General features: G+C 57.9%; 2 protein-coding genes across 5 annotated transcripts; one reads left to right on the top strand and one right to left on the bottom strand.

The window, feature by feature from the left end:
- Positions 1-1,585: 1,585 nt before the first annotated feature.
- DOC2A (double C2 domain alpha) lies at positions 1,586-6,782 on the top strand. Of its 3 annotated transcripts, XM_029219439.1 has the most exons (11): positions 1,586-1,784; positions 2,471-2,744; positions 3,104-3,183; positions 3,401-3,475; positions 3,606-3,715; positions 4,932-5,058; positions 5,140-5,199; positions 5,274-5,437; positions 5,570-5,651; positions 5,741-5,837; positions 5,926-6,782. In XM_029219439.1, exons 2-11 carry the CDS (start codon positions 2,480-2,482, stop codon positions 6,069-6,071), a joined length of 1,206 nt encoding a protein of 401 aa, XP_029075272.1. In that variant the 5' UTR covers positions 1,586-1,784; positions 2,471-2,479; the 3' UTR covers positions 6,072-6,782. The 3 variants fall into 3 exon arrangements, with proteins under 3 accessions (XP_029075272.1, XP_029075271.1, XP_029075270.1); XM_029219438.1 differs by lacking the exon at positions 1,586-1,784 and having other exon boundaries at positions 2,480-2,744; positions 4,932-5,199; positions 5,926-6,071; XM_029219437.1 differs by lacking the exon at positions 1,586-1,784 and having other exon boundaries at positions 2,480-2,744; positions 4,932-5,199; positions 5,741-6,355.
- INO80E (INO80 complex subunit E) lies at positions 6,481-15,427 on the bottom strand. 2 transcript variants are annotated; one of them, XM_029219444.1, is made up of 8 exons: positions 15,203-15,427; positions 14,975-15,045; positions 14,709-14,761; positions 11,567-11,645; positions 11,351-11,462; positions 10,856-10,972; positions 7,637-7,704; positions 6,837-7,063 (listed from the first exon to the last, which is right to left on the bottom strand). In XM_029219444.1, exons 1-8 carry the CDS (start codon positions 15,281-15,283, stop codon positions 7,054-7,056), a joined length of 591 nt encoding a protein of 196 aa, XP_029075277.1. In that variant the 5' UTR covers positions 15,284-15,427; the 3' UTR covers positions 6,837-7,053. The 2 variants fall into 2 exon arrangements, with proteins under 2 accessions (XP_029075276.1, XP_029075277.1); XM_029219443.1 differs by lacking the exon at positions 7,637-7,704 and having other exon boundaries at positions 6,481-7,063.
- Positions 15,428-15,630: the final 203 nt, after the last annotated feature.

Consider the following 15,630-nt stretch of genomic DNA (forward strand, 5'->3'; position numbering starts at 1 on the left):
CCAACACTGTGTGTTAACATTTGCTTTGAATTTCACCATTTGATGGGTGACAAGTGGTATATCAGCATAGTTTGGTTTTACATTTCTATTACTTTAAAAAAATTGGGGTAAAAATACACATATGAATGAATAGCTATATCTTAGCTGTTTTCAGGCACAAAGTTCAGCAATGTTAAGTATATTCACATTGCTATGCAACCTAAAATCACAATATTTAGTGATGCCAAACTAGTGCCAGGCCTAGCATGTGGCAGCCTCTGCTCCCCAGTAGTGGGGGAGACAGAAATGGAAACAGACATGACAAACCAGAGACAGCACTGGAAGCTGGGGGCTGGGCTGGGGGTGGGGAGATGTTCCAGTAAGTCTCTTAGGAAGAGGGGGTCCAGGATGACCCCTGAAGAAAGGAAAGATCTTCCAGGCTGAGGAACTTGTATGAGCAAAGGTCCACAGGTCTGAGAGATCCAGGTGTGTTCTGGGAACCGCAAGTAATGGTCCTGAGAGCCAGCAAGATGAGCACGGGGGATGAGATTAGAGAAGTCAGGGTCTTGGGCTGAAGGGCCTTGAATCAGGTCACTGTGAGGACTTTGTCATTGGGGGCTGGCAAGTTTTGGACAAAGGAGAGCCAAGATCAAAGGCTGGAGTTAGACTGACAGGCAGGTGGCAGGGCTCAGGTGAGAGACAGCAGAGAGCGGAGGAAGGCCTGCAGGGCTCTGAGGCATTCAGAGCGAAACCCCACGCTCCGCTCCACCTGAGGGACAACTGGAGATGGGAGGGTGAGGGAAGGCGGATTCCCAAAGGAGATGCCATCCCTGAGAAGGGGACTTGGACCCTCGGGGGCTGGGTTGGGTCACAGGAGAGAATCCTGAACAACTAACGGAAGGAGGCGTGGGGGGAAGCCACAGCCTCAGGCCTCAGACTCTCAGGTTTCCCAGCCAGGGTCCGAGACCCCGAGATTTCAAACCAGGGACCGTAGGCGGATTAGACCCCCTTCCCCAGCCCGTTCCTGGGTCACTGCGGATCTCTAAGCCCCGCCCCCACAGGCCCCGCCCCTACGGATATTTGGTAGGGGAGGGCCAGACACCCTCCCCCCCTCCTCCAAACGCTCTCTGCGGAGGAGGGGCATAAGGACGCGCGAGGTAGGGGGCGGGGAGGGAGGAGGAGCCGGCGTCGCCATGGCAACTAGGCCGGTGGTCTGCCCTGGAGACCCGGGAGGGAAGCTAGGAGAGAGGGGCGGAGGGAGGCTCCGCCGGCTCGGCGCGGGGGCGGCGCGGGGAGGAGTTGGGGAACACCGGGCAGTTCTCACCGTGGGTTCCTGGCGGCGCAGGGAGCCCGTGTGTCTGCGAGCGTGTGTGTGCGAAGTTCTCCTGGGTGAGTGTGCCAGCGCGTGTCTGGGTTTGTGCATGACTGTGGTGTGCGCACGTGGGCACAGGCGTGTGCACGGGAGTGTCCGTGCAAGATGCGTGTGTCAGCCTGCCCGTGAATGTGTGTGCACCCGTGTGCGCTCCTAAGTGTGCCCGGGCGGGCGCCGGCGGGAGAGTCCCGCCCCCTCCCCAGCCTCCGTCCGCCCCTCCCCGCCCCGCGCCGCCTGCGCCGGCCGCATCCTCGCCTCCACCTCGCTCACCCCCTCCTCCCCGCACTTTCTCCTGCTCTCCCTCCCTCTCGGCTCAGACTGCCGGACTCGGCGCTCTTCTCGCCGGCCGCCCTGGGAATCGCCGGCTGCCACCGCCCAGCTCGCACCCGCTGGCCCCCCAGTGCTTGGGCACCTGTTGGAGGCGCAGAGACAGGTGCAGGGGGCTGGGCTGCCGGGGGCGAGAGGGTGAGGGTGAGTGTGTGTTAGCCTGTGTGTGCCCCTGGGGGTGTTTAGCTTCCCGGAGGCTGTAATTTCTGGCTCCTCTGGAGAGCCAGTTTCAGGAGGAGGCTTCTGAGGCAGGGGTCCTCACCTTGGATGGCAGCGGATGGGGGCCCAGGCAGGCGGGCAGATCTGGGGCTGAACGAAGGGACAGTGGGAAGTGAAAACCTAAGAGGTGGGTGACCCCCAGACCAGACAGGCGCCTGGTGCAGAAGGATAGTCAGAGCCTCAGAAAGACAGAGGAGGGGGCCTAGGGGGCAGCTTCAGGGGTAGGCAGGGCCCAGGGCAGACAGAAGCCCAGAATGAGGGGCTGGCGCTGGGAAGAGGACAGAGGGACAATCTAGAGGAAAGTGGGCAAGGCTGAGGTGGAGCCAGGACCTATCTGGGGGGAGTGGGCTGGCAGCCCAGCCCCGTGGAGCACAGCTTGGGGTCTGGAGGGCCCAGGCCTTCTGCCTGCCCGTCAGCGGGCACAGGCTGCCCTCTCCCTCAGCACCTAGGAAGGGAGGCCAGTGAGGGCCCACAGACCCTGGCGGGTGCCGCCTGGCCCTCAGCCAGCAGACGGGTAGGTTTGAGAAGTCAGCCCCGGGCTCAAGCTCTCTCGAACCTCCCTCCCCCAGCCAGGGGTGCTGCATGAGGGGCCGCAGGGGCGACCGCATGACCATCAACATCCAGGAGCACATGGCCATCAACGTGTGCCCGGGGCCCATCCGGCCCATCCGCCAGATCTCTGACTACTTCCCCCGCCGGGGACCAGGACCTGAAGGGGGTGGCGGGGGCTTCGGAGAGGCCCCTGCTCATCTGGGCCCCCTGGCCCTGGCACCCCCTGCAGCCCTCCTTGGGGCCACCACGCCCGAGGATGGAGCTGAGGTGGACAGCTATGACTCGGATGATACCAGTGAGTCTGCGGGCTTGAAGGGCCCAGGGTGCTAATGGGGGCCTCCAGGCTTGTGGGAAGGGGATGGGGCCCTGCTGGGGGTGGGGAGGCGGCGGGCACCGCCACCACAGCTGCAGTCAGAGTGGAGATGACAGGTTCAGCTAGGCTCAATATTCAATATTTCTGCTGAGACACTCAACCACCCACAGAGCACCAGTTGCAGCCCAGCCAGGGACCCAGACGTGCACACACAAGCAGGCTGACAGGCACAGACACGCACAAACCTTCACAGCTGGCACACGTAGCAGGCCTGCCCACCTGTCTCTCACACACACCTGTCTTTACGCACGGACTCAGGTTACCTCTTCCCTCTTCTCCAGCCTCCCTGGGCACGCTGGAGTTTGACCTTCTCTACGACCAGGCTTCCTGCACTCTACACTGTAGTATCCTCAGGGCCAAGGTGGGTACTCCCTGCCCCCGAGAGCCCTGGCCCTGTTTGCCTCCTACCCTGAGAGGGGTGCGTTTCCATCCTCCTTTCCCTTCCCCAGGCCTGACTCCTGCTCCTCTCCCAGCACCCATCTTGGCTCTCCCGCCCCCAAGGGTCCACACTGCAGAGAGAGGGAGGGAGGGTGGGCAGGCTGGGAGCTCACAGCCCTCTTCCCTCTCCTCCTCCCCAGGGCCTCAAGCCCATGGATTTCAATGGCCTGGCCGACCCCTACGTCAAGCTGCACCTGCTGCCTGGAGCCTGCAAGGTAACGGCCTCCCCCTACCCTCACCCCCCAGCCTGACCCAGCTTGTGGGTCTGCCCCCAACCTTCGTCTGCCTCCAGCCTCTGTGGGTCTGGGGGACACGTACTGTGAACCCTTCGTCCCCACACCTAAGGCCAATAAGCTAAAAACTAAGACTCAGAGGAACACGCTGAATCCCGTGTGGAATGAGGACCTGACGTACAGCGGAATCACAGATGCTGACATCACCCACAAGGTGCTCAGGTGAGGGGTCTGTCCTCCCGGTTACCAACGAGTCCAGCTCAGCACCTCCTTGGGGACAACTGTCATTGGAACCTTCTTTGGTTGGTCGACCCACCTCCCATTAAGCCCTCGGATGCTCTAGAACCATCAGTGGCTCCCTGTCCCCTTCGGGAGCAGGCCAGAATGTTCCCCTGGGTTCCTGCCCTCCAAATAGCTCCTACTGCTCCTCCAACAGAGGACCGCCCTCTTGCGACTGGTCGGGTTCCTATCTCCTGACCTTTGCCTGTCGTGTCTCTTCCTGCTTCCTCTCTCTGCCGGCCTAAATCCCACTCATCATTTGAGGCTCTGCCTCCTCCTGCAATCTTTCCCTGCTCACTGAGACCCCTTCTCAGAGCCCCTGACTTAAGTCAGACCTATGCAGCAGAGGTCTGCCCATTCTGCTGCCCTTGTCTCCCTAACATCTCTAAGGAGTGAAGTCTCAAGCGACAGAAATGGGAATGAGGCTTAGGGAGGTTAAGTGACTTGCTCAAGGTCATGTGGTTGCTAGGTGGCGGAGCTGGGAATTGAACACCTCTGCATGACACAGCTGCTTGAGAGTGTCACAGCAGAAGGCAGGGAAAGGGGCTGCAGACCGAGACGGATGGAAGTAAAAGCAATAATCTCTTACTTGCTGGGTTCATGAGCCTCTCCCAGGCTGGCTCCCTGCTCCACACAGGAAAGGACAGGGGCTCTAGGGGGAGGTATGCACTCCTGGTCCAACTGCTCAAGGCTCCTTCAGGCCCTTCTAGCTCTTACATCCTGGACCCGTGACCCACATCCACCAGTGCACACCCTGTGCATGTTCAGTTGGATCCTGTCCCCAGGCCCTGAATGGAGGCTGTGTGTGTGTGTGTGTGTGTGTGTGTGTGTGTGTGTGTGTATGTATGTGGTCGCGTTCCCAAGATTTGTGAGGGCTTCCTCAAGGAGCCGAGCAGGTCCTGATGGGCCGGGGACAGCCTGGGCAGCTGGAAAGGGAGGCGCAGAGGAACAGGGCAAATCAAAACATCCTCCTCCAGCTCCAGGCCTGGTGCTCCCCACACAGCCCTGAGACAGCCCATTTTACAAGTGAGGTGTAGAGTATTTAGGGCAGAGCTGGGACCAGCCTCGAGTGTTCAGCGTTCAGTCGGAGGACCTTTCTCCCAAACTGGAGTGGGGCTCAAGTACCCCAGGGGGCCTTGACCCTGCAGTTCCCTACCAGGATCTCCGTCTGTGATGAAGACAAGCTGAGCCACAACGAGTTCATCGGGGAGATCCGTGTACCCCTCCGCCGCCTCAAGCCTTCACAGAAGAAGCATTTTAACATCTGCCTTGAGCGCCAGGTCCCGGTCTGTGCCAGGCTGCGGGGTACCACGGGAAGGGGGCCCTGGGGAGATCAGGTTTCCAGAACTTTCTCTTTGCCCCCTCAGCTGGCTTCACCGTCTTCCATGTCTGTGGCGCTGAGGGGCATCTCCTGTTACCTGAAGGAGGTGAGCCACCCACAGGGACCACATCTGGGTGGGAGGTGGTGAGGGTGCCGGCTGACGCCCGCGTCTGCTGGCAGCTGGAGCAGGTGGAGCAGGGGCCTGGGCTGCTGGAAGAGCGCGGGCGCATCCTGCTGAGCCTCAGCTATAGTTCTCGGCGCCGTGGGCTGCTGGTGGGCATCGTGCGCTGCGCCCACCTGGCTGCCATGGACGTCAACGGCTACTCTGACCCCTACGTCAAGACGTGAGCCCTCGCCCTGCCCCGAGGCCCACCCTCCCCTCCCCAGGGACTTGCCACCAGCCCTGTCCTCTTCTGGGCCTGGTCTGTCCCTGACTGACCTGCTGCCCCACCCCTGTCCCTCCTCCCCCTCGGCAGGTACCTGAGGCCAGACGTGGATAAGAAATCCAAGCACAAAACATGTGTGAAGAAGAAGACTCTAAACCCGGAATTTAATGAGGTAAATGGGTCAGAGGCCAGAAATCGAGCCGGGCTGGGGCTGGGAGTGGGGGCAGCGCCTCATGGAAGGTGTCGCTTGCCCTGTCCCAGGAGTTCTTCTACGAGATGGAGCTCTCCACTCTGGCCAGCAAGACTCTGGAAGTCACAGTCTGGGACTATGACATTGGCAAATCCAACGACTTCATCGGTGAGGGAGGAGCCTGCTGGGTGGTGCTGATGGAGGGCAGCCCGGCAGTGAGCCCGGCCCTGATCTTGCCTGCCTCTACTGCTCCCAGGTGGCGTGGCCCTGGGGCCAGGAGCCCGGAGAGAGGCCCGGAAGCACTGGAGCGACTGTCTGCAGCAGCCGGACGCAGCTCTGGAGCGCTGGCACACCTTGACCAGCCAGTTGCCCCCGGCAGCCGGAGCCCTGCCCTCAGCCTGAGCAGGACAGCAGCCGCCCAGCACAGGGCCCTCAGGGCTGGGCCCAGTAGGCAGCCTTCGCACGAGTGTGTTGCACGTTTACACGGGGTGGAGGCCCCACCCCGCACTACTTGTCTTGTTTCGTGTCTCCGTGACCGTGGGTCTGTCTTCTTGTGAGGGACTGTGGAGATCTATATTCACATATGCAACCTTCCTCCTGCCTGACTCGCTACAACAGACAAATATGCAAACCACCCATCCAGAGCACACCTGCAGGGGGGATCCCACAGTGCCCCTGTCCCAAGGACCCGGCTGCTGCTCCTCTCTCCTGCCTCTCCAGGCTGCCCGGCCCCCTCCCCTCCAGGGAGGAGGTCGGATTAGGGGGGGTTTGGAGGAGGAGGTTTCCAAAAATGAAAATGACACACACAAAAAGAGGCACTCCTTTAATGCAGAATCTTCATTAAAAAAACCACCACCACCGAGCCCTGTACAGCTGCCCTTTTAAGTGGGGGGGCCACTGCAGGGTCTCTGCCTCTCTGAGAGGTGGCAGATGCTCCTGGCCCACTCATTTAAATAACTGTCTCCTGGATTGGGCTGGGATGTGAAGGCAGGGCCCCTGCCCTCCCTGGAGAGGGCCCACCTTCTGGGGGACATTCATGCATGTTTACGCCTTTTCTGATTGTGTCAGTGGCCACAGCATGGCAACCGGGCGTCAATAAACGTCTCTGCGGAAGCTGGGGGCTCATGTGTGCTGACACAGAGGGCGCTGGGCAGGGGGTCAGGCAGAGGGGTTCACTCCGGGATGTCGATCACCAGGTCATCATCCCCGTCCAGGGCGTCGTCCCCGCTGCCTGCATCGCTGAACATCTGCCGAGGGACGGCGCTCAGGATCGTAGGGGGAGGCATCTTGGGTGGGGGCAGTGGGGCCAGGGCTGCCCCCACGCCGGCCCCAGAACCCCGGCCTGGGAAGGTCAGCGGCCCTCCCACGGGGCAGTCGGGGGGTCCTACCGCCATCTGCAGCAGTGGGGAGAAACACAGGGAGGGCCTATCAGGGAGGCACTGGGACCTCCAGGAGGCCGGCACTGCCCCTTAAGACAGTTCCAGGGGATGGGGAAGGGGGCAAAGGCTCTCATTCAAGGGGTAGTGGACACAGCCAGGCCAGCCACGGCTGGAATCAGGGAGCCTGCCCCACCTCAGCCCTGCAGTCTCACACCAGCAAGTGCGTGGGGGTGAGGCTTGGTGATGGGAGTGCTGATGAGGGTGGTGGTGGAGGGAGTCTCATGGGAAACCAGGAGGGAAAGGCCGGGCCCTGCCCTTGCCAGTCAGGCACTGTGGCTGCCCCTGGGATAGCAGCCAGAGCCAGAGCCAGCCTGGAGTGCCTGCCTGCCCGCCTCTGGGCACCTCCAGTACCACCTGCCACACTGGCCTCCTCTCCCTCCTCCTCCTGAGGGGCTCACTGGTTTGGTGGAGGGTGTCAAAGGTCTTCACCCCCGGCCGTGTGAGGCTTCTACCTCTTGTGTCTGGGAGGGGCCCCTCTTTGGGATCCCCAGAGCCACCGGCCTAGGCCAGGCCCTCCTCTCAGCTCACCTGGACTCCCTGCCTTCAGCCTCTCCCAGATCCAGCTCCTCCTCCGCACTGCAGCCAGAGTAAGCTCTCTAGAACACAGACCTGAGCGCGTCACTCCTGTACTCGGGGGCCTCCGGCTCCTCGCTGCCCTCAGGATAGGCAGTGCCTGAGAACAGGCCAGTCCTTCCACCTGGACTGTCCTTTTCTATTTGTCAAAGGTCCTGCTTTGTGCTCTGAGGCTGGGAAGTGGCCTCTGTCCTGCCCAACCCTCCAGCCCCACCCCTGCCAGGTCCTTCTGAATCCTTCCCAGAGATCTGTGGGCCTCCTGCTTTGCCTGTAGGCACAAACTGAGCACCTACTATGTGCCAGGTGACTTCCATTAATGATCTCTCACTATTCCGACCACCCTGGAAGGGAGGAGAGGTCATCAGCCAGAGGAGGAAACGGAGGCTTGGAAATGGAGGTTTGAAGGCACAGGCCTGCCAGGTCCCCACCAGGCAGTGTCCAGTCTGGCCCCGGGGTGCGGGGATGGCAGTAGTCTTCACAGTGGCCCTTCTGATTGCCTTAACACATTCGGGCCCCTGTGGCCTACTCTCTGCTTCTCAAGGCGGCCCCCTCATCGCCGCTGTCCCTAGGGTGGCATGGAGAGCCAGAGTGGGTTTGTACCTCGGGCGACTGGGGTCTGCCAGGATGGATGACAGACAGGAAGCCCAGCTCTGAACAGCACCCTTGCACCCAGTACCAGGCACTCATGTGCACACACGGGAGCAGATGCACACGCACGACTGAAAAGGCCGGTGGCATGACTGTCCCCCTCCTCTGGCCACCACCTCTTGATTACCTACCCGAGGCCCCATGTCCTACCCCTGCTTGGACTGACTTCATGGCCTCCTCAGCGTGACCCAAGGTAGTGAATGCTTATCTGTGGCATACTAGGGACAAGGCACTGGGCTAAGTGTTTTCTCTCTCTTAACTCATTTTATCCTCACAACGACCCCACCGAACAGAGGAGCAAGCGGAGGCTCTGAGAGTTAAATGACGCGCCCAAGTCGCACGGCGAGTGCGTGGAGGAAACCCAGCTAAAACGGGTGAGGCCCAGGCTCCTGACTGACCTGCTTCAGTCTTCACAGCGTCCCCTCCCCTCTCCTCACACCACCACACCCAGAAACTTCAGGGACCCCCACTCTCCTCATAGGACACCCAGCCTTCTATGACCTGACCCACCCTATCCTTCCTACGCTGTTCGCTCTCACCCCTCCGGCTCCAGCCCAAACACCACTTTTGCCACGTCCCCGCCTTCCTTCCACAACCGCCTCAGCCTGAATATCCAAATCTCACCCTGGGCTCAAGTGTCACCTGTTCTTTGAGGCCGTCCCTGATTTTTCCCCTCCCCCATGCACCGCCATTGGTTTGGGCCCTTTTCCCCTGCCTGCCCCCGAACGTAGCTCACTGACACGCCTCTGGGTCAGGAGCCAGCACTTCAGAGCCCTGAACTGCCAAGCGCACACCACGCCACGCCTCCACGCTCTGCTCCAGGTTTCTCCGGCCCGTGCCTTCTCCACCAGTCCGCCCAGCCCAGGAAGCAGAACCCCTGCCAAGTAGCGTGAAGCAGGAGCTGAGCAGTATCGTCACCCATTATCTACTCATCTTCCAGGCTCAAGGGCCAAGGTCACACGGGAGGAAGTGGCAGAGCTGGGGTTAGAACTCCAGAACCCACACTCCTAACCACCACAAGCAGGGCTCCCGTTCCACCTCTGGCTCCAGAGTCTCCAGTCTCCAGTCCACCCAACTTGAGAGCTGCCAGCCCGGTCCTCATCTCGCTTTGACTCAGCTGGAAGGGCACTGTGCCTTCCGTGTCCTCATCGCTCCCAGGGCTCAGGGTGCAGAGACCTCTTCTCCGCGCCATCCACCTGCCTGCCCGTGACTTCCAAATACGGCCCCCGTGCGGGCCAGGCTCACGTTACCCAGTTACCCAGTTGTCTCGTTGACATTTCCAGACAGCATCTCAAGACATCCAAAGCCAAACTCACCTTCCTTCCCAAACCTGCTCCTCCCAGAGTCCTCCCCGACTCAGAAAAGGGCCCCTTCTTTGGCTGCTCAGGCCCAAACCCCTGGAGTCACCCTCAACGCCCCTCTCTCTCACAGCCCACACGGCTCTTCCTGGGGCTCATTCTTTGAAAGAGACCCATCACCCACTTTTCACCCTTCCCCCTGCTGCCTGGTTGACCGCAGGAGCCTCCTCACTGATATCCCCACTTCCATCCTGACCCCCCACCCACCAGCCTATTCACTGCAGTGTCAAGCAATTTTCTTAACACGTCAATCAGATCAGACGCCCCTCTGCCCCACCTTCTCCAGTGGCTCCCGTTTCACTCACAGTACCAGCCAAAAACTTCCCAACACCTCCGAGGCCCTCCACAGCCTTGCCCCTCAGGTGCTGTTCTGACCTGCTCTCTGGTCACTCTCCCTCTCCCTGTCCTCCGACCACACCGGCCTCCTTCCTGGCCCTTGAAGAAGCTGAACACGTGCCCACCCCCAGGGCCCCTGTGCTGGTTCTTCCCGAATGAAGCACTGCAGAGAGCCAGGGCTCTGCTCATTCAAGTCTCTGGCCGCCCCCTGTAAACATCAGCCCCGCGTACTCTGGTGTCCCCACGCCCTTTATCTGCATCTGTCTTTCCACGTCGGTACCTATTTATCCTGCTTGTTTCCTGCCTACCCTCCGAGAACATGGGCTCCATGAAAGCAGGGGCTGCTGCTTCCTTCGCTATTGTGCGTGCAGCACCTGGCACAGTGCCTGGCACACAGCAGGCGCTCCACACCACTTGCTGATTTTACACGTGGTTGATCACTCACTTTACAGACGCACAACCTGGGACCTAGAGCGTCACGGCCACATGGTTTCTAAGTGGTGCAACCTTGACTTGATTCTAGATCCCACAACTCTGCCCCTCCTTGGGGGCTGCCTGGCAATACAGAACACTTGTGAAAATGAGCCTGGCCCCCAGCCACCTTCACTCTGAGCTCCCCGAGTCTGGGCTTGCCCTGACTGGTCTCACAGGGAGCCTGGGAGCCAGGACTTCTGGGACCCGCCCCTCAGCGCCTAACCCTGGGCTGGGTCCCCAGCAGCAGCCCCAAATCAGCCCTTCAACGTTCTCGGACAGGCCCCCAGCCGTCCTGAGCCTCCCTCAGGTGGCTGTCCTGCCGTTCTGGCCCCTCCCTAACGTCCCCCAAACAGGGTACCTTGAGTTTCCGGGGCAGGCGGGGCCGTTTCTCCCGCTTGGGCCTCAGGGGGCTGGGCTCGGGCAGCTGCAGGGCCAGGTAGTCAGAAGGGAATGGGGGGTAGGTGGGGGAAGCCAGCTGCAGGCGGGAGTGAGGGGATGGAGATGGGAAATGGAGTGGATGGGGTGGGGGTAGAAGGAAGAAATGCAAACAGGAGGAAGAATGGAAAAACAAGAGATGGTGATGAGTGTGGCTCCTGAGAACAGACGGGAGGGGACAGCAGCAGGACTGTGTCCTGGGGTCTCCTCTCCTCAGTCACGTCTGTCCCCCATTCCTACACCAGAGAGAAGTAGGCAGCCCCGACTCACACCCCTCCGAGGCACGCTTGCTGGCCACACCCAGACAGATGTTCTTGGTGCTGGGCTGGCTTCACCCTGAGGCCTGGACCCTCTGCCCAAATGATGCCCACCTTATTCCCAGGCATCTGACCATTTCCCACCCCTGACCCCAACTCACCGAGCTCAGGTATGGGGAGGGGGCCCCAGAGGCCTGAAGGGGAAACCCTGTTGAAGGAGGCAGGGAGAGGCTGGTGGGGGAGGGGGCACCCCCCAGCGGAGGGCTTCTCTTCCTGGAGAAAGGACAGGGGAGGGGGTCAGAGGCAAGAGGCAGCCCAGGTACCCTCTCCAACCCCCACCCCCCACCCTCCCGGGAAGAATGATGGCTTCTTCTCACCTCTTAGGGGCTGGCGTGTCCGACAACTTGGATGTCCCCTCTGTCTCGCTGTTATCTGAAGATGCAGTGGCATCTGAGTCTGTGAGGAGAGGGCTGGTAAGTAGTGGGTGGGAGTCCCCGTCTACCCCAGAGGGGCGTAATCTCAACTCTACGGAAGGGTTCTGGGGAATCTGAAGGGCACACAGGTGTATTCTGGGGAGGCCCACAGCTTCCTTAAAATGTCCTTTACGACCTAATTCCTGCCTGGACTCCTCCCTGGTAACATACTGTCAAGCATTTTCTACGTGCCAGGCTCTGAACAGGTGCTTGACATTCACTGCCTCTCCTTGTCTTCAGAACTATCCAAGGAGGAAAGGGAAGACGTCACCTCCGCTTTTCAGATGCAGTCACAGAGGCTCAGAAAGGAAGGTGTTGGACTGGGACTTGAGCCCAGGCCTCTGACTCCTGACCATTTTATGCTATTCTCTCCTTATTTGCCTAAGCTGTCCAGAGCTTACCTCTGCCCCACTCCACATATGCAGGGTCCTGGTAATTTGCCCCTCAAATCTCTCCTACCTTCACTCACTGTTCCCCATTCCAACTGTCACGAGGTCAGGTCAGCACCATGTCAAAATCACCTGCTAAGCAATCTCACCTCTCCTGCCACCCACTGTCCTCCCCAAGGACAGAACAACATAAAACGCAAAACTGATCACATCCTTCCCAATGCCTGGAAGCATTTGAAGTGCTTCTTAATATAGCCCCAACCCACCCTTCTGGTCTCCCAACCAAACTGTATTCTTCACATCACACCAACCTATTTTCTCAAAACCAAAATTCATTTCCCAGATTTGTGCCTCTACCTAGAAGGCCCATCATTCACTTAACAGATAACCATTTACACGTAAAATACGTTATTCCCGATTTCTCTGCTCAGACAGATCCTTTAAGAAGCAGATTAGGGCTTCCCTGGTGGCGCAGTGGTTGGGAGTCCGCCTGCCACTGCAGGGGATGCGGGTTCGTGCCCCGGTCCGGGAAGATCCCACATGCTGCGGAGCAGCTGGGCCCGTGAACCATGGACACTGAGCCTGCGCATCCAGAGCCTGTGCTCCGCAACAGGAGAGGCCACAGCGGTGAGAGGCCCGCGTACCGCAAAAAAAAAAAAAAAAAAAAAAAAAGAAAGAAAGAAGTAGATTAAATGCCACCTCTCTGAAAAGTCTCCCAGAATCCCTCAGGCCCAGTTGATGGCTGACTCTTCCAGAACCCTTTACTCTCACTGGTCACGGCTCTCCTCACTCTGCTAGGACACTGTCATATATGGGTGTCTCCCTCACCACACTGTGGGCTTCTCCAGGAGATAAGTGGTGGCTTATGTCTCTGGCTCTTGTTTCTCAGCTATATCCCACTCTGATCATAAACAGGCTGGGTTCCCTCACGCCTCCTATCCTGAAGTCCCCCTCCAAAAGCAAGTTAACTGAAAGACCTCCAGGAAGGAACACGAAGGCAATGAGAAGCTAGAATGAAAGCCAAATATTTTGCCATGATCTACATGAGTTGGCTCCTACCTACTTCTTTGACCTCATCCACTGTCTTCCTATAATATGTAAATAAATAAGTGTTCAATGTTCTAATAAAACATTATTTACAAAAACAAGCAATCTGGGGACTTTTCTGGTGGGGCAGTGGTTAAGAATCCGCTGGCCAATGCAGCGGGCATGGGTTCGATCCCAGGTCCAGGAAGAACCCACATGCCGTGGAGCATCTAAGCCCGTGTGCCACAACTACTGAGCCCGCGCTCTAGAGCCCGTGAGCTGCGACTACTGAAGCCCGCGCGCCTAGAGCCCGTGCTCCGCAACAAGAGAAGCCACCGCAATAAGCCTGCGCACCGCAACGAAGAGTAACCCCCGCTCGCCGCAACTAGAGAAAACCTGCGCGCAGCAACGAACACCCAACGCAGCCAAAAATAAATAAGTAAATAAAACAAAAACAAGCAATCTGGCTAGCTGTTTGCTGACCCTTGCTCTAGACACCATGGAGAGAGGTGATTGCAGGTGACATGGCTTATGAGAAAAACTGGGCCACAAAGGCCCATCTTAGGACTTTTTCAAATTGTGGGTATCAACCCAATAGTGGGTCACAAATTCAACTTATTGATTTACAACGAGCACTAAATGGAAAAAAAAAAAAGCAGTCTAAAAAGTATCAGAACAAACTGCATATAGGGCTCTCAACGTTATTTCACTAAATTTTGTTTTATAAGCAAGTAAGTACGTGGGGGTTGGTCACGATGTAAAATCTATTATTGGTTGTAAATGGTGCTCAAAAAAAGTTTGAGAACAGTGCTTTATGTGCTTCATCCCTTCTCCTCAAAAAACCTGGTACGTTTTTACCTCAGGGAATCTGCATCTGTGACTCCCTCTGTGGGAAATCTCTCACTCATCTTCACATCTTCTTCTTATCTAGGTCCCAGCTCCAACATTACTTCCTGAAAAAAGCCTTTCTTGAATTCTTTATTAAGATGTTGCCTGCCATCTACTTTTGTATGGTCTGTAACTAAGAACGGCTTTTACATTTTAAAATCGTTGGGGGAAAAGAAACTCCAAAGAAAAATATTTCATGACGTGAAAGTTTTATGATATTCAAATTTCAGTATTCATAAATAAAGTTTTATTGAAACACAGCCATACTCACTTATTCACAACTCACCTATTGCTGTTTCTGCACTACAAAGGCAGAGCTGTATAGGCGCAACAGAAATTGTACGTTCTGCAAAGCCTAAAATACTTATTACTTGGCCCTTTACAGAGAAAGTTTATCAACTCCCGTTCTACTCCAATCCCTACCACGTAACCCTGATTTTCTTCCTCAAATCTAAAATTCTAGTTTATTTCTTTGCTTACTTACTACCCCCAACGAGAATACAAATTCCAAGAGGCTTTACCCATCTTGGTTACCACTGTATCCTCTGTGCAAAGCCCACTGCCTGAAATACAGCAGATACTCAGTTATACTTGAGTGAAAGAATAGTGAGGAGGACGACAAGTGACTAGGCTTAAGAACCATTGGAGGCTGTATTGGCCTCCGCGGCCTAAAGGGAGGGCCCAGGAAGCTTGCTGGAGTGTCAGGAGCATGTCCTCCACCAATTTTTCATGACCTTGCTCACCAGAAGAGTCTTCATCCACGTTCTCGTACTGCAGAAGTCGGTCTAGGAGGAAACTGAGGGAACGGGCGGAGAGAACAAGAGTGTTTACTCCCATCTCTGCAATGTTCTCCTGGGCCCTCGTCCCTTCCAGCTGGCCTGTTGGAGCCTCACAACAGCCCCGAGGCAGTTATCATGCATTTGTGGCCCATTCCAGGATGGGATCCGAATGCAGATCCATAGGAGCCATATCACCCGCTGGCCTCCCTCCTCCCCTCAACGTGTCTCACCTCTTGTCCCGGGACACCTTCAGCAATTTCCTCTGCGCCTTCCTCAGTTCCTCCTGGAAGCACTCGTGTTCCTGTATTACCGGCAAGGTGGGAGCTGAGCCAACGGCCGTCCGTAAATGGAGCCCGGACGCCGGCCACAGCTCACCCTACTCTCTTCACACACAGGTAAACTTAAGTCTTACGAGCACCAGGCCTCACCCCCTACCGCCTCACCACCCCAGCACTCACGTAGATGAGGAATTTGAGCTTCCGCTTCAGGTTCCGGTATTTCTTCTTGTAGTCCACTTCGCCGTCCGCCGGCCCGTTCATGACCCGCCCCGGGAGAAGCGCCCCAGCACTGGCCGGGAGCCGGGCTACCCCGAGCCGGCTCAGCCCAGCCTCTCCCACCTCCACTTCCGGAGAGTCGGCAGGGCTGTATCCGCTGGGACTACAACTCCCGCCGTGCCCCGCGCCCAGGAATCGTAACCACACCGGCTGCCCTCCTGGGGAATACCGGGAAAGGAACGTTGCTTCCAGGGGATACGCTAAAAATGGCGCCGCGGCGACGCGATGATGTCACAAAGATGGCGGACGCTGGAGGGCACCCTTACTGATTCGAAATGTGCTTAGCGATTTGAAGCCACGAGAAGGCATTCCTCCTCGGATTCCTAGTCTCC

Source organism: Monodon monoceros, unplaced genomic scaffold, assembly GCF_005190385.1.
Source record: "Monodon monoceros isolate NGI ecotype Baffin Bay Population unplaced genomic scaffold, NGI_Narwhal_1 Super_Scaffold_13, whole genome shotgun sequence".
NCBI classification, from domain to species: Eukaryota; Metazoa; Chordata; class Mammalia; order Artiodactyla; family Monodontidae; genus Monodon; species Monodon monoceros.